Source organism: Dipodomys spectabilis, unplaced genomic scaffold (assembly GCF_019054845.1).
Source record: "Dipodomys spectabilis isolate Male_0828 unplaced genomic scaffold, ASM1905484v1 ptg000231l, whole genome shotgun sequence".
Taxonomy (NCBI): Eukaryota; Metazoa; Chordata; class Mammalia; order Rodentia; family Heteromyidae; genus Dipodomys; species Dipodomys spectabilis.
The window spans coordinates 7,812,951-7,825,647 of record NW_024870908.1 but is presented as its reverse complement, the minus strand read 5'-3'; the positions used below and the strand labels follow the sequence as shown (position 1 = coordinate 7,825,647).

General features: G+C 63.8%; 2 protein-coding genes across 3 annotated transcripts; both read right to left on the bottom strand.

Moving 5' to 3' along the window:
* Positions 1-425: 425 nt before the first annotated feature.
* Msrb1 (methionine sulfoxide reductase B1) lies at positions 426-4,416 on the bottom strand. 2 transcript variants are annotated; one of them, XM_042698424.1, is made up of 4 exons: positions 4,303-4,410; positions 2,046-2,194; positions 1,738-1,852; positions 426-1,163 (listed from the first exon to the last, which is right to left on the bottom strand). In XM_042698424.1, exons 1-4 carry the CDS (start codon positions 4,355-4,357, stop codon positions 1,132-1,134), a joined length of 351 nt encoding a protein of 116 aa, XP_042554358.1. In that variant the 5' UTR covers positions 4,358-4,410; the 3' UTR covers positions 426-1,131. The 2 variants fall into 2 exon arrangements, with proteins under 2 accessions (XP_042554358.1, XP_042554359.1); XM_042698425.1 differs by lacking the exon at positions 426-1,163 and having other exon boundaries at positions 1,740-1,852; positions 2,078-2,194; positions 4,303-4,416.
* A 362-nt stretch (positions 4,417-4,778) lies between these two features.
* On the bottom strand, positions 4,779-12,233 carry Rpl3l (ribosomal protein L3 like). The gene is made up of 9 exons (XM_042698120.1): positions 11,524-12,233; positions 9,661-9,829; positions 8,258-8,393; positions 7,142-7,328; positions 6,886-7,046; positions 6,641-6,742; positions 6,164-6,259; positions 5,888-6,007; positions 4,779-4,896 (listed from the first exon to the last, which is right to left on the bottom strand). Exons 1-9 carry the CDS (start codon positions 12,203-12,205, stop codon positions 4,840-4,842), a joined length of 1,710 nt encoding a protein of 569 aa, XP_042554054.1. The 5' UTR covers positions 12,206-12,233; the 3' UTR covers positions 4,779-4,839.
* Positions 12,234-12,697: the final 464 nt, after the last annotated feature.

The following is a 12,697-nucleotide window of genomic DNA, read 5'->3' as shown; positions in this document are numbered from 1 at the left end:
GAACACTGCTGTTCTGGGGTTCATGCGAGTCTTCTGTTTCTCGGACCGATACTTGTTCAGTCCAGTCAGGGGTCCGCCCATTTCACTTCTAGAGAAGCCGTGGGCCACGCTAGGTCTGAGGGCAGCTGGGACTGCAGCTGTCCCTGGGAACCGTGGGCACTGTCACTTGGTCCCTGCCGCTGTGGGTTCCAAGGACTTGCATGACTCCGCTCCCTCAAGCCAGGGGTGATGGCTGCACCTTCTTACTACTGCCTCCCAGGGTTCACAGCAGGCTTTCTGAGGGCGGCCTCTGTCTACCTCAGACTCCATCTTGCACACACAGCTGCATCCTCAATACAGAACTACAAATATTTTCAGAGCATGCAAGAGTAAAGTCCTGATGCTCACCCTCCCTCTGGAGGGGAACCAAGACAGCAGGCCGGGGCTGGAGCAGCCAGGGCTCACCTTTATTCATTTCCACCTGATTACTCCAAGACTCGAGCTGGGGGACAGGCTTCTGCCTCCCCCCGTCCTCCCCTGGCAAGGGCACAGGGCTTGGGACGTCTCTGCAGGTGTGGACCGAGGCTGGTGACCGCGGGGCAGCTGCACCGGCCAGGTCGTGAAGCAACAGTTGTGGAGGTGAGCAGCACCCGCAGATGGTGAAACAGGGCTGGATGGCTCTACTCTTCCTGCAGGCCACAGGTTGTCACTACCCTGGCTGGCCTAGAAGGGTTTAGCCAGGGCAGATCATGCGGTGACCAGGGCTGGAGGGGCCAGCGGGGCCGGCGGGGCCGCCGTGTTTGTGTTCCTCCTCCCCCCACAACAGGCAAGGGAAGGCACAGGGCTTCGGTGGGGTCCAAGTTTGGGAACTGGTGTCCATCGCAAGAGATACAGAGAGCCAGGGAGGAAATGGGAAGAATACGTGGGCACATGGGCATATGTATAAATCTCCTGGCGGTATGTAAATCTCCTGGAGACTGCGTACGCCAGGAAAGGCCGAGGCTCAGCCCTGGCCTCTGGGGTGCTTTGTGCAAGGAGTCTGTCCTTTCCGATGTCTCAGCCACCCCCGCCCTGCCTTCCTGTAGGAATGCCGAGACACCACAGCCAGGGCCCGGCCAGCCACCGCGAGTCCATGGGGGGGGGGCTGCCTACCTACTGCCCCTGGGCAGCAGAAGTTTCTTTGCCTGAAAAAAGGAGGGAGAAGAGAGAAAACAATCGGGCATTAACTCATTCTTCGGCCAGTAGGCAAGTTAGAGGGCGCACACATGAGTCCCCGAAAGTGGCGGTCTCTTCCTCCTCCAGGACAATGAAGATTGAGCCAAACGTCACCTCAGGCTCCTGGTGGAGCCCCACACCGGCCTGTGCTACTGACAGTCCCACACTGCTGAGCACAAAGCAGGGGTAAAGGACGGGGGTGGCCCTGGGGACCGCGAGAGGGGAGGTGGAGTCATGGAGCACGGGAGGGGTGGCCCTGTGTGCAGACAGGCTGGGGGGGCGAGGACCCAGTGAGCCGAGGCCGCAGGCCAGGCCGTGGAGACGGAACCCAGCCATGACACCAGAGGCCACTGCCGAGAACATGGCCGGGGTGCGGGTCCACCTTCCCTGACAGGACTGGGCGGGACTGGGGTTGGATCGGCGGACATTCACCCTGTTGTCCCTGTGTGCGGGATGCGCCCCACTCCCCCCCCCCCGCATCCCGCCCATCGCCTCCCCAGGGGACCGGGGCTCCCCCCCCCCCCCGTGCCCCTCCCCACTCACCTTTAGGGATGAACTTCAGCGAGCTGCTGAAGATTCAGAATCGGGACTGCCCACGCGTGGGACCGTCGTTCAGGAACTCGTGGCCCAGTCCATTGCCACACTTGCCACAAGACACCTGGGAGGACCACACGCCGCGTGAGCTGCGGGCTCACGAGAGGCTGGGCCTGGGGGGACGTGTCCCGCAGCCCGCGCCCTGCGCCAGGCTCCGCGGCCCAGGCTGAAAGCCTGAACCGGCCTTGAAGGCCTAAGCGTGTGAGGGGAGCGGGGGAAGGGGGGCGACCCGCTCTCGGGGCTCCCCGGCTACCCACCTTCAGGGCTTCGGGGCGATGGGGCTCCGGGCGTTTGGCCACGCTGTCTGCGTGGATGGTCTCGGTGAAGGCCGGCCACGGGGACGAGTGTGCGTACTTGGAGCGGCTGGAGAAGAGCTCGTAGCCGCACTTGGCGCACACGTACACACCTGGGCCGGGGGAGTCAACGCAGAGACCTCAGCCCAGCGGGACGCCTGGCCCCTGGGCGCTCTGCCCACACGCATGGGTCACCGCGCAGAGACCCCGGTGGCTCAGGGGACACGTGGCACTGAGCTCACACTTCACGCTTGTCTCATGCACACTCTCCACAGCTCATTTCCAGTTTACAGGTGAGCAAGGAGAGGCGTGACGTCGCAGACGCCCAGAGAAAAGTGTGTAGCCCGATGGACGCGCACCTCCACCCCTGCAGGGCCCACAGGGAAGCCCTGATGTGACCCCTGAACCCTGCCAACCCCCAAATGGCTACCCAGGAAGGCCCTGGACTGAGCCTCCAGTCAATCAGGAGGAGCAAGAGAATGGTCCCAGAAACAGGCCTCCAAGCCGGGCGCCGTGGCTCATGCCTGTCATCCCAGCTACTCGCAGGCTGGGATCTGAGGATCACAGCGTAAAGAAAGCCAGGCAGGAAAGTCTGAGACTCTCATCTCCAATTGGCCACCAAAAAGCCAGAAGCGGAGCAGTAGCTCAAATGATAGGGTTTCCAGCCTTGAGCAAAACAAGCTTAAGTGCCTAGGCCCTAAGTTCAAGACGCCATGTTGGCACACACACAAAAAGCATCCAGGTTGTCAGAGAGTCAGAGAGACAAGGGGCTGGGGCTGGGTTTTCTCTTTCCCCAAAACATCAGTGTGGGGTACAGGGGCAAGGAAAGTTACAAAAGAGTTGCACCACTACTTGAAAGAATAAAAACAGGAACCTCCAGGGGCACGAAGTCACCCCCCCAAAAAAAAGCCTGGGGACAGCCTTCCTGAAGTCTGTGGCTGCCCAGCCTTTACCCGGAACTTGAGAAGGAAGTAGAGGACCAGGAGTGCCGTCCGCAGCTGGGCAGCACACCAGGACTCTAGAGACAGAGGGGGCAGCTTCGCCCGGTGATCCCCAGTCACAGATAGCCCAGAGAAGCCCAGTGTCGTAGCCTAGGTCCCTAAAGGAGAGACACCCCACAAGACTCTGCCCCAAAGACACCCAAGTCCCAGTCTTGCCTATGAATGTGGTTTGTTTTTAGTGCCTGTACGGGGGGGAGGGGGGGGGGCTGGGGGGGGGGGGCTTGCGTCCAAGACCTTCGTACACTTGCTCAACGGTTTCCCCTCATGGCTGGTACTGCAACACTAGAGCTCTGTCTCCAGTTCCTAAGGATATGTTTTTACCAAATAAGTCCGTTGTCAGCAGAGCTCCGCTAAGAAGGGGCTGGCGGGCACCTTTCACAGCCTGGAGCCGGAGCTGAGAGCTAGCCTAAAGCATGCCAACCAGACCGTGCCACTCGGGCAGAACAAAGTTCACTGGATCTTGGCAGGGGCTGGCTGGATGGCACCCGTGGCTCCCAGGCAGACTGGAGAGGCCCTGGGCCAGCACATCCAGATCTGAAGGGGACGAGAACCTGTCCAGTCACTCGAGAGACCTCTGAACCGGGAACGGCAGGCTAACACCTGGCACTGTCCTGGACCAGATGTTCCGTGGCTTCCCCCCTCAGTCGGAACCCTGACCCAGGTGACCCCTCCACCCCCACTATCCCCACCCCGACCCCGGTGACCCCCCCACCCCCACTATCCCCACCCCGACCCCGGTGACCCCTCCACCCCCACTATCCCCACCCCGATCCAGGTGACCCCCCACCCTGACCCTGATGAGCCCCCACCCCCACCCAGGTGACCCCTCCACCCCCACTATCCCCACCCCGACCCCAATGACCCCCCACCCCCACTATCCCCACCCCGACCCCGGTGACCCCTCCACCCCCACTATCCCCACCCCGACCCAGGTGACCCCCCACCCCCACTATCCCCACCCCGACCCCAATGACCTCCCACCCCCACTATCCCCACCCCGACCCCAATGACCTCCCACCCCCACTATCCCCACCCCGACCCCGGTGACCCCCCCACACCACCCACAGTAGCCGGCCCCCCAGGTTCTCGGAAAGGTTCAGGGAGGCCCCTCTCCTCTCGGGCCGCCCCCCAGGCCCCCGACCTTCCAGGCCCGGACAGTGGCGGCGCCCCTCCAGTGCACACCCGCCCCAGCCCTCCCGGCCCGCGGCCGCCGGCTGGACCTGGCTCAAAGTGGTTCTGGAAAACTTCGCCCCCGAAGAAGCTGCAGAAAGACATGGCGCCACCGGGACCGGGCCGCGAGTGCGGGAGCGGACCCGACCGCGGGCGGCGGACCGAGCCCCGCCCCGCCCGCCCCGCCCCTGCCGCGGGCCAATCGCCGCGCGACCGCCCTCGCCACGCCTCCCAGAGGCCACGCCTCCCAGAGGCCACGCCCTCCGCGAGGACCAGGTTCCGGTTTCCGCCACCAGGAGGCCTCGCCCCCTCCCGAGGACCTGTCAGATTCCGCGTCCCCGCAGGCCCCGCCCATCGACGCGGAGCCCCGCCCCCTCCGCCGGGAGCCGCGGGGCGCTCCGGGGTGCGAGGCCCCCGCGCCTGGCCCGGGCCGCGGCGCCGCGTTCCCCGGGCCGCCCCGCAGCGGAGCCCCTGCTGCCCCCTCCGCCGGCCTTTCCGCGCCTCGCGACCCCGACACACGGGGCAGTGCAGCCTCGGGACTTTATTTCGGGGCCGGGGCAGGGCCGGGAGGGCCGGGAGGGCCGGGCCTAGAGGTCTCCCGCCTTCTCCGGCTTCTCCTTCTCCAGGTGCTTCTTCTGGGGGCCCTGCGTCGGAGGGCAGAGGAGCCTTAGTCACAGTCCGGCCCGGAATGCACCGCTGACCGCAGCCACCCAGGGCCAGCCCGGCTGGACGCCCGACCCCCCCGAGGGCCAGCCGGGGTGACCCCTGCCCGACCCCCCCGAGGGCCAGCCGGGGTGACCCCTGCCCGACCCCCCCGAGGGCCAGCCGGGGTGACCCCTGCCCACCCCCCCCCTGGCCAGCCGGGGTGACCCCTGCCCGCCCCCCCCGAGGGCCAGCCGGGGTGACCCCTGCCCGCCCCCCCCGGCCAGCCGGGGTGACCCCTGCCCGCCCCCCCCCGAGGGCCAGCCAGGGTGACCCCTGCCCGCCCCTCCAGTCCAGCCGGGGTGACCCCTGCCCGCCCCCCCGCAGTCCAGCCGGGGTGACCCCTGCCCGCCCCCCCCCCGCAGTCCAGCCGGGGTGACCCCTGCCCGCCCCCCGGCCAGCCGGGGTGACCCCTGCCCGTCCCCCCCGAGGGCCAGCCAAGGTGACCCCTGCCCGCCCCTCCAGTCCAGCCGGGGTGACCCCTGCCCGCCCCCCCCGCAGTCCAGCCGGGGTGACCCCTGCCCGCCCCCCCCCCGAGGGCCAGCCGGGGTGACCCCTGCCCGCCCCCCCCCGCAGTCCAGCCGGGGTGACCCCTGCCCGCCCCCCCCGAGGGCCAGCCGGGGTGACCCCTGCCCGCCCCCCCCAGCCAGCCGGGGTGACCCCTGCCCGCCCCCCCCGCAGTCCAGCCGGGGTGACCCCTGCCCGCCCCCCCCACAGTCCAGCCGGGGTGACCCCTGCCCGCCCCCCCCGAGGGCCAGCCGGGGTGACCCCTGCCCGCCCCCCCCCAGCCAGCCGGGGTGACCCCTGCCCGCCCCCCCCGCAGTCCAGCCGGGGTGACCCCTGCCCGCCCCCCCCCACAGTCCAGCCGGGGTGACCCCTGCCCACCCTCCGCCACCCATTCAAGAGTGACCCGGGGGGTGGGGGGCAGCGTACCATGAAGGCTCTCTTCTCCTCGGCTGTCTGGAAGCGGCCATGGCCGAACTTGGAGGTGGTGTCAATGAACTTGAGCTCAATGTTTTCCAGCGCCCGGCGGCTGTGGTGCACCAGGAGAGACTGGGGGTCCGCAGGAGAGGAGGCGTGAAGGCCAGAGACTCCCCCTCCCCTCCCCTCCGGTCACCTCCCGCCAGACCCCACCCAGAGCAGGCTGGGAGACAAGACGTGCTGTCCAGGCCAGCCCACCGTGGGGTCCTGCCCCCAGCCTGCGCTGACCTTCCTCAGCGTGATGACCCGCTTCTTGGTGCCCGCGATGCAACCCTTCAGCATGACGAAGTCGTTGTGGACTTCCCCGTAGTGTGGGAAGCCGCCCTGAGGAAGGGGAGGAGGACGGGCTCAGAGCAGACAGACATAGGCCAGGCCAGGTCAAGGGCTGACGCCGGGAGCCCTGGGAGAATCCCGCAAGCGGGGATGTGTTAGGAGGAGCCCTGAGTAACCTCCAGGAGCAGGGGTGCCACCCTCACGCTCCAACGCCGACGGGGGCCGTGTCTGAGCCCCAGGCTAACTCCTTTTCCTGCATCGTCTCACTTAACAGTATAGAATCCCGGCTACAGCCTGGCAGCCCCTCGAGTCCCGTCTGGCTGTGGCGTGCACACACACCTCCAGCTCCCGGAGCCGAGCCGCGCCCCACTGCGTCTGGGCCCCCCCACTGCGTGCCACCTCCCCCAGAGCAGCCTGGCTGCCCACGCTCACCAGCGGCGTGATGGACTTGTCAGTCACGTCGTAGCTGGTGGACGCGTTGTTCCGGACCACCTTCCCGTCCTCCACGTGCAGCCCCCGGCCGATGCGGTAGATCTGCCAGAACAGTGAAGGCGGTGTGTGTCCAGGATGTCCACGCCCGTCAGCGCTTGCGCTGTGGCTCAGGCCCTGGTAGGGGTATTTCGTCTGCCTGCCTGGTACCCGCCCACTGGCGCGGGCTCCGCAGGCTGTGCACACACCTTCTTGTTGAGCTCTGTGCGGTGATGGTAACCTTTCTGCCCAGCCCGGGCGATGGAGCAGCCCACGCGGGCCGGGTGCCAGGCGCCAATGCAGGCCACCTTGCGCAGTCCCTTGTGCGTCTTCCGTGGCAGCTTCTTGGTGTGCCAGCGGCTGGTGACCCCTGCGGACGGCAGGGGCCGGTGGCTGAGAGGCCTGTCCGACCCCCCAACCCCCGCCGGGCAGCTGTCTCGGGCCGGAACCCCCACCAGACCCTACCTTTGACACCGCGGCCCTTGGTGACAGCGATGACGTCGATCACCTCGCTCTGGCTGAACACGCTGTGCACCGGCACCTGCTTCTCCAGCCGGGCCTGCGCCCAGGCCACCTTCTCGGCCACCGTGCCACCGTTGAGCTGGATCTCCATGATGTGGGCCTTCTTCTGCCGGAAGGGCAGCAGCTTCATCTGCGGGACGAGGAGACGGAGTCGGCCCCACCTTCGCGCACCCCGGCGGGTCTACGCCAGGCAACGCGGGTACAGCTCGGAGGCAGGCAGGCAGGGGGACGGGCAGTTGGGGGGACGGGCAGACGTCCCTGTTGGAGAGGGTCAGCGGGCTGGCGGGCTGGGGGAGGGGGTGCTTCAGCTACAGTGATGAGGTGCCAGCTCTGAGAAGTGACAGGAATAGCAGGAGGGAGCTACTCGCTAGGCCCTTTCAGAGAGCCCTTTAGACAAAGGGAGCAGCCTGGGAAAAGGCCCTGCGGCAGAGAAGATCTTGAGAAATTGGTGGGACCGAAAGGAGGTCAATATGAACAGATGGTGGAGGGAAAGGAGGGGGGCAGGGACAGAGGAGAGCGGAGGCCCAAGCCTTGTCTTCAGAGGCGGCAGGCAGCGGCGGGACCCCGGCTGGCATGGACGGCCCGTGTGCAGGGAAGCAGTGGGGGACACAAGACTTAGATCACGGTGTAATGCTCAGGAAGCATCTGTGGAGCCTGGAGCCCTACAGCGTGGTCCCTGCCCCAGGCCTCTGCCCCGAGTCTGCCCTGGGGATGGGCAGGAAGCCACGATTCACATTAGTTACCAGTGAAACAGTCCCTGTCTTCCCCCAGACCACACACCCAGGACGCTTCCAGAATTGCCTCCCACCCACCACACAAGGCCAGGTCCTGGTGCGGCCGGCCCTCAGGCTGGAGGTCGGGACCCTTCGGGTAATTCAGGACCACGTTCAGTAGAGGGGCACGGCTGGTGGACCCTGACACTCAACACCCCATCCCGGGACTGGGCAGCCAGCCCCTGGGCCTGTGCCCACGGCTCCTGGTATTTTTAGGCAGACATTTGTCAGGCTCCTGGAGGCAGCTGGGGATGGGGGATGGGGGGAAGAGGGGAGGGGCACTGACCTGGGTGTGGACAATGACCCGAATGACCTTGCAGTACTTCTTCATGGCAGCGAAGTCTTTGTGGAGCTGCTTTTTGCCGACAGCGTCCCGCCATCTCTTGCAGGCCTTGGTGAAGGCTTTCTTCTTGCTCTTGTGCCTGCGCAGCATACAGGAAGCGCTCAGAGCCCCCCAGCCCCAACCCCTCACCACAGCTACCATTCGTCTGAAGGGAACCTCAGTCTCCTATTTTCTTTCTTTTGTTTTTTTCTTCTTTTTTCACACAGGGTCTCAATATTCAGCCCAGGCTGGCCTTGACCTTGGGCGACCATGCCCAGCGTTGTTAACATTTCTAAGGCCAGCAGTGGGTGCTGCCCACAGGTGTCATGCTTCGGGGGTGGCACACAGCATGTCTAACCCTCACCCGAATCCAGAAGGTGGAAAATACCATCCCCACTCCAGAGGTGAAGAAATGGAAATTCGCGGGGTATTAAAGCCCCTGGACAGGAGGCCAGGGCATGGCCGGCACAGCAGAAACAGGACGGCTTGACATCTGGCAGGGCCTGTGCCCTGTGCCAAACACTCTGCACCTTCCCCTACCCCGTCCTCAGGACAGCCACACGATGGGCTCCCAGCCCCGCTGGCAGCAGAGGGCCAGGGACGGAGAGAGCCTGGCTGGCTGGCCTCCGGCACACAGGCCGCACCGACTGGACCCGTGCTCGGCTCCTCTCATAGAGGGTCAGGAGAGTTTGGTGCTGGGGTCTCCATCAAGTGAGAACTGGGGTGCGGGACAGGCTCCTGGGGCAGGTAGGCCTTTCCCATCAGGGAACAGAGAGGCCTGAGAAAGCCTTTCTTTCTATGTATAAAAGCTTCTTGATGGCTTGGTGGGGCTGGGAAGGTGGCTCAGTGGTAGAGTGCTTGCCTCGTATGCATGAGGCCCTGGGTTCCATTCCTCAGCACCACATAAGCAGAAAAAGCCAGACGTGGCGCTGCAGCTCAAGTGGTAGAGCGCTCGCCTTGAGCTGAAGAGCTGAGGGACAGCGCCCAGGCCCAGTGCCCAGAGTTGAGGCCCCATGACACACACACACACACACACAAAGCTTCTTGGCTGACTGTTCTTTTCACATGCGGCGCTAGGAAGCTCAGTCAACTCTGCAGTGTCATCAGATGAGACTGGAATATCCTCTTCCTTTCTCCTTGACCACAATTTCCTCCCCAGTACTTTACTATGTGCTCAGTTCTCACTGAAGTGAAGACAGACACACATACACACGCACACACGAGCTCACGCATCCTACCGGCCACACAAAACAACCACCTCCCCCCCCCAACTCGGGCCTGGTGTGACCCTTCCCCCCCCCCCAGCTCCGGCCTGGTGTGACCCTGCCCCCCCCCCAGCTCCGGCCTGGTGTGGCCCCGCGGCTCACCAGTCCTTGTAGAAGCGGCGGCGGCACTGGTCGCTGAGGTGCTCTGCAAAGATGGTCTTGAAGCTCCTCAGGCCGCGTGGGGTGGCCACGTAGCCCACCACGCCCACCACCACCAGCGGCGGCGTCTCCACAATCGTCACCGCCTCCACCTCCTCACGCTTGGAAATTTCTGGATGAGACCCAGGGACAGGGCAGTGAAGGGACGGTCCTGAGGCCCACAGGAAGCGAGCAGAAGAGCTGGCCACGGGGCCAGCAGGAGAGCATGGGCCCTGGCCCTGGGGCAGGGAGGCCGCCCTGCAGAGAGCATCCTGACGTGTGTGTGTGCGTGTGTGTGTGTGTGTGTGTGTGTGTGTGTGTGTGTCCATCCTGGGGCTTGAACTCAGGGCCTCAGTACTATCCCTGAGTTCTTTTTGCTCAAGACGAGCACTCTACCACTTTGAGCCACAGCGCCACTTCCAGCTTTTTGGTGGTTCATTGCAAATAAGAGTCTTGTGGACTATCCTTCCCCAGGTTGGCTTTGAACCGTGATTCTGAAATCTCAGCCTCCTGAGTAGCTAGGATTACAGGTGTGAGCCAGACTCCCAGTTCATTCTTTTTTTTTCTTTTTGGCCAATCCTGGGGCTTGAACTCAGGGCCTTGGCACTGTCCCTGAGCTAGCACTCTACTAATCCAGCCAAAATGCCACTTCCAGCCTTTTCTGTTTATGTGATACTGAGGAATTGAAGCCAGGGCTGCATGCATGCTAGGCAAGCACTCTACCACTGAGCCACCTTCCCAGCCTGAAATACATTTTTTTTTTTTTTTGGTTGGTCATGGGGCTTGAGCTCTGGGTTTGGGTGCTGTCCCTCAGCTCTTCAGCTCAAGGCTAGCGCTCTACCACTTAAACCACAGCACCACTTCCAGCTTTTTTTTCTTTTTGCTTATGTGGTGCTGGGGAATCGAACCCAGGGCCTCAGGCATGCAAGGCAAGCGCTCTACCACTGAGCCACCTTCCCAGCCCCCCACTTCCAATTTTCTGAATGGTTTATTGGAGATGAGAGTTTCATGGACTTTCCTGCCTGGGCTGGCTTTGAACTGTGATCCTCAGATCTCAGCCTCCTGAGTAGCTAGGATGACAGGCGTGAGCCACCAGCACCTGGCTTGAAATATATATTTTTAAAGTGAAAGAAAGCCCTGAGTTCTAATCCTACTAGCAGCAAATAAGTGAAAGAAAGGAATTAGGGAGGAAGGGAGGGAAAGAAGGAAGGGAGGAAGGGAGGGCAGAAGGAAGGGAGAGAGGGAGGGGTAAAAAGGAGGGAGGGATGGGAGAAGACCTGAGCAAGCCAGGAAACCTGTACTAATGCCACTGAAAAGTAACCATGGTGGGGTCACATTGCCTGGCAAGTGTATCAGTACAAAAGGGAGAGGAGGAGGGCCATGAGAAGGTGGGGCCTGAGCGTCGGGGGGCTGAGGAGGGGCTGCAGGGAGTGGCAGCACCACCCACAGCCCACAGGGACCCAGGACGATGTTGCTATGTCAGATCTGCGCACACACTCCGCTGCGCACACCTCTGGGAAGCGACACTTCCTGACACCTACCTGTGACGCTACCATGATCACAAAAGGAAAAGCAAGCTGCCAACACCCACCGCCCAAAGGGGTTCTAAGCCCAGGGGCCCCACTTCCCGGGCTCTGAGCCGGGCCTTGTTTGTAGGGGTGACTGAACCCCAGAGCGCTCAGCCAGGACCAGCGCTCTCCCTGTTCTGACTCCTCTGAGCTCACACCTGGAAGACTGTACACCTGCATACGCGAACACGGATGCGTGCATGCACACACATGCACACACACACATGCACACACACACACACGTGCAACAGCCACTCACTGAGGCCGGGCCGGTGCACCTCCCGCAGCGTGTGAGTCATCCCCGCCTTGTAACCCAGGAAGGCGGTGAGGTGCACGGGCTTGCTGGGGTCGTCCCGGGGCCACGTCTTCACCTTGCCCCGGTGCCGGCGGCTCCTCTTGTGTGGCAGGAAGCCCAGGTGCCCGTGCCGAGGCGCGGAGAACTTCCGGTGGGACTGGGGGAACAAGAAAGAGGCTCTCAGAGCCAGCAGCTCCTGCGGGGCAGCGGCAGGATGAGCCCACTGCCCACATCTGGAAAGTGAGCCAGAGGCCTGGGGCGTGGGCAGGTGGGCCCCCTGGGGCTGCCCACCCACCTGTGGCCGGGACTGGGAGAGGGGTTGAGATGTTGAGGGTGGGGCCTCCACACTCCCAAGCCACCCGCCCTGGCCAGGTGGCCTTCTTGCCCCTTCTCTGCCTGCAGCCCAGCCCTGGCCCTTCATGTCCTCTAAACTTCCAGCCCCAAGACGGTCCCTGCAGGAAGTGCTGCCCCTGCCCCCTCCCCAGAAATGCCAGTTTGCTCGGGCTCCAGCCCACTGACCATGGTGGCTGTCCCCGCAGGCAGGAAGGGTCCTCCCTGTCACGAGCCGGAGGTCGAGTGTGGGCCAGGACACACGGCAGCCAGATCCCAGATTTAGCCTCTGGCGGTCAGCCCCCGTGGCCAGCATGGTCTCTGGTGCCAGGAGCAAGTGGAGGCAGGGCACTGGAGGGCAGCCTGGAGTCGGGACACCTGTACCAGGCCGCCACTTCCTTCCTCTGTGGGCTCAGGCCATCCTCGCCTGAGCCTCTGGCATAGCCTCTGCCATGTGCTCCATGGCACCCAGCTAGCTTATTTCCAAGAACATGGCTCTATGGACCTTGTGTCTTGTAGCTGTGTAGTCTGGGAGTTCTTCAGGGCCTACAACAGCACGAGGGAAGGTGGATTTTGCATTGCTGCATAGTCAGATCCGTTGACCTGTCAGTTTGTAATCTGAAGATCTGACGTTTGTATCTGCGATTCTAGATTCTAAGGCAGCTTCACGGACTGCAGCCTCGGTGCCTTTGGCCTCCTGACACTGGATAGGAGGTGGCGTGTGCCCTCCGGGACACCAGCCAGGGTGCACGGCAGGTGGCAGCCAGCCCTGCTCCGTGGGCTGCTCTGGAGCACAGAGGGCCTCGGT

Coding starts and splice junctions, on each gene's coding strand:
- Msrb1 (XM_042698425.1), bottom strand. CDS start 4,357: ATGTCTTTCTGCAGCTTCTTCGGGGGCGAAGTTTTCCAGAACCACTTT. Junction 2,195..4,302: donor CCAGAACCACTTTGAGCCAG/GTCCAGCCGGCG, acceptor CCCCCGGCCCAG/GTGTGTACGTGTGCGCCAAG. Junction 1,853..2,077: donor CGCAGACAGCGTGGCCAAAC/GCCCGGAGCCCC, acceptor TGGTCCTCCCAG/GTGTCTTGTGGCAAGTGTGG.
- Rpl3l (XM_042698120.1), bottom strand. CDS start 12,205: ATGCTGGCCACGGGGGCTGACCGCCAGAGGCTAAATCTGGGATCTGGC. Junction 7,047..7,141: donor CAAGGGCCGCGGTGTCAAAG/GTAGGGTCTGGT, acceptor TGCCGTCCGCAG/GGGTCACCAGCCGCTGGCAC. Junction 4,897..5,887: donor AGGAGAAGAGAGCCTTCATG/GTACGCTGCCCC, acceptor CCTCCGACGCAG/GGCCCCCAGAAGAAGCACCT.